Raw genomic sequence first — 3,243 nt, 5'->3', positions numbered from 1 at the left:
CAGCTTGTAATGACTTTATACAATTTTTGGCCAGTTTTTTTTTGATCAGAAAAGGCAATAAGACTTTTTGGCCACTGCGAATTTTAAACAGTTTTCTCTGTTGTAACATCACACATGCTTAGTGGGTGTTATTAGGCCAAGTTTAAATTTAAAAAAACTATTTATGATTAACTATTTGCCTAGATTTCATATATAGACTTAATGCTAAAAAAGTATTTGCGTGTGTAGCTGAGTTATTTGTTGTAAAAAGTTCAAGATTAGTTACAAATAAATCTGTTGGCTTCGTTTTCTCCTAAGATGCCCAATTCCAATTTGTATATGCATATAATTTTGGTCTTATGATTGTTTATCTTTCAATAATGATTTTTTCTTAATTTTTTGCTATTTTACTATTAAAAATCAAAAAAAAACACGTTTATTTTATTTGAATAAGGAAAAAATCTAAGCACCAGCATCAGCATAATGATGCCAAAACATTTCACAATAGTGTCAACAACAACAAAAACTTTTATGATTGATGTCGAAACCTATTTCAAATTAAGTACACAGTGTCTTGTATCTGCAGCTATGCAACTAGCATCTACATGCATTTGCTCATAGGTAAGGTACACTTGTTAGCCGAAAGGCCCGTAGCAAGTTGATTACCAACCATAACACCATAACACCATAACAGGTCCATAATGTGTTTTTATTTAAACTAACTTACTTCTTTTCCAAACGACTCCTTCTTCACAAAATCACTAATTCGTTAAAATATGTGTAACTCAGATTTTAATATTTGCTGCACTTCAAACTTTAAATACTTAACAATATGACCAAAATAAGTAGGCGTACGGATTTTATTTTATTTGTCTGTATGCACATTAATTCTGAACGTGGTCGTAAAAATTACACACTCATAATTAAATTATTTATTTAAAACGGTAAACAAACTGAGATGCAACTACACATAAGTGTTTTCAGTATATTACTTGTAATTAAAAATATTAATTGCACGTAATTCTAGTAACAGAAAATATTTAGCCGATAATAGGACAGATTTATGGAAGAGATCGAAAATTTATTAAAATTAAGTATAAATGTCAAGAAACTCACATATATTGGCTAACCCACTTAACATAATGAGAATATTTTACTTAAAGACATTTAGTTTTGTTATGAAATACTGAACAGGGTAATAAAACATCCCACAGATATCCAGGTTGTGTCTACAAACATTTAAGTTTAACGTTACAAAATGAATTTTCTTTAAAATCCAATTGCCTAACAGTAAGTGACCTTTTGACTTGTATGAATACCTAAACATAAAAGTTTAAACAATATAAGATTATTGGCAAACTTGCGAAAGAGGATGCGATTATTCACTTCATAGAACTGAAGCCTTCTTGCGAAATACCCATATATCAAAACCATGTTATTACTCAGAAACATATAATATGGACTAAGGTCTACAAATAATATTAATTGGCTTTTAAACTCAATGGATCAAAATTGACAGGTCATCCAAATACAGTCAAACTTTCATAACTCGAACTTCTATAACTCCAATTTTCTATAACTCGAACTAAAAAGAGTGCAACAAGGTCTTAGAGAACAAATTATTATACATACAATTCTGCTTCCATAACTTGAACTTCTATAATTCGAAATTCTCTATAACTCGAATAAAAATGTTTTCACGTGCTAATAGAAATCTGGAATATGGCATTCTATAAGTCCCATTTTTGTGTTTGTCCCTTTTTCCAAACCAAATGTTTAATTTTTTTTCTTATGTTGGTTTTTTGTGCAAATGCCAATCTCTGGCAGCGTGGTTTAAAGTAAATAAAATAACTTCCAATGCTACTCTTAACGATTATATTGAGCTTGACAATGAAATTTGTACATCAAGCTTTCCTGCAGATGACGATATTATTGAGCATTATAGCTCTGAATTAGTGGATCCAATTCTAAACACAACGCAAAGTGATGATGGGGGTTCAGTGGATGAAATTGTTCATTAGCCTTCCAAGAATGAAGTAGATGAATCAATTAATATTTTGAATTTTTATTTACAAACGAATGATACTCCTACTGATGATCACTATAAGGTTTGGAATAAATTGAACTCTTTTTTACTGAAAATAGAAAAAATTAATAAAAATCTCAAACCCTAATGTCTGAATATTTTACTTCACTATAACTTCTGTGTTGTATTTGATTTCACATAAATAAAAATCTTAAAATGTAATTCGAGTTTCTTTTAAAAATAAAAAAAAATAAAAAATTTCTCTAACTCGAAGTTTCCATAAGTCGAACCATTTCAAAATGGTAGTTTGAGTTATGGAAGTTTGACTGTAGTTCACTTATCTTAACAACAAAATTACTAAATGGATTTTCAGTATTCTCAGTCTAATTAGATTTTAGTTTAAATCAATACCAGATTTAACAAAATGGCACGGACCCTTGTCAAAATATTCAAAAGAATTTGAAAATATTTTTTAAAATAGATCATCCATTCCATTTGTCCATTAACAAATATTAAAAATGATTGTATTTCATAAAAATTTGATTTTGCATTAGTAAGTGATCAATCTACTCATCTGGATACTGATCATGAGGGATTTAAGAGTAATGAAACAATTGACAAGTTTTTATAAACTACCACCGTTCAAATTTTGGAATACAAAACGAACGAATCTATAAATATTAATAAATATTAATCAATAAAATATTAATAAATAAATATTAATCAATTCCTTAATAATTCAGAAAACAAATCCCTTTAATTTATATCTAAAAGCTCAGCAAAAATTACAAACAAATGGAAATCGATCAGCATATGCTTAAAAAAGATGGAATATTGGTTTAAAGTTCTTAAACAGATTATTAAAAGGGAGCTTAATAGAATGTTTAAATTGATGTAACGAAATTATATGATTTGCACTAATTGCATAAAGAGAGTTGTCTAAAACTTATCAATTTATAATTCCTCTGATTTATAACACAAGAGAAAGGAATTTATTGACTCGATTTTGGCGTCTTCAATATTAGAGCCCATCAAATGTTATATGCATATTGGAGCAAGTAAATGATTTGAAAATAAGTACTCTGAACTATTACCGTAATCTACTTAACGAACAGTAAGTAGTATGTTACAGTGGCGTATATCTAGAGAGAGGGGAGGAAATTTGGAGAAATCTTTTCTAGTATGTGTGTGTGTGTGTCCGAACCTTATGACAATCTTGGCTACGCCATAGTTATGTT

At 28.8% G+C, this 3,243-nt stretch overlaps 1 protein-coding gene across 1 annotated transcript in view; it reads right to left on the bottom strand.

Annotated features, from left to right (window-relative positions):
* Window positions 1-1,208: 1,208 nt before the first annotated feature.
* The window catches only part of LOC119676157 (elongation of very long chain fatty acids protein-like), a 36,767-nt gene continuing 34,732 nt past the window's right edge, over window positions 1,209-3,243 (bottom strand). The window contains exon 5 of the mRNA XM_038087390.1: window positions 1,209-1,298. Coding sequence (XP_037943318.1) covers window positions 1,209-1,298 — 90 coding nt within the window. The remainder of the gene's footprint in view (window positions 1,299-3,243) is intronic.

The sequence above is a fragment of the Teleopsis dalmanni genome, chromosome 2 (assembly GCF_002237135.1).
Source record: "Teleopsis dalmanni isolate 2A chromosome 2, ASM223713v2, whole genome shotgun sequence".
NCBI lineage: Eukaryota > Metazoa > Arthropoda > Insecta > Diptera > Diopsidae > Teleopsis > Teleopsis dalmanni.
This window is presented reverse-complemented; position numbering and strand designations above follow the sequence as displayed.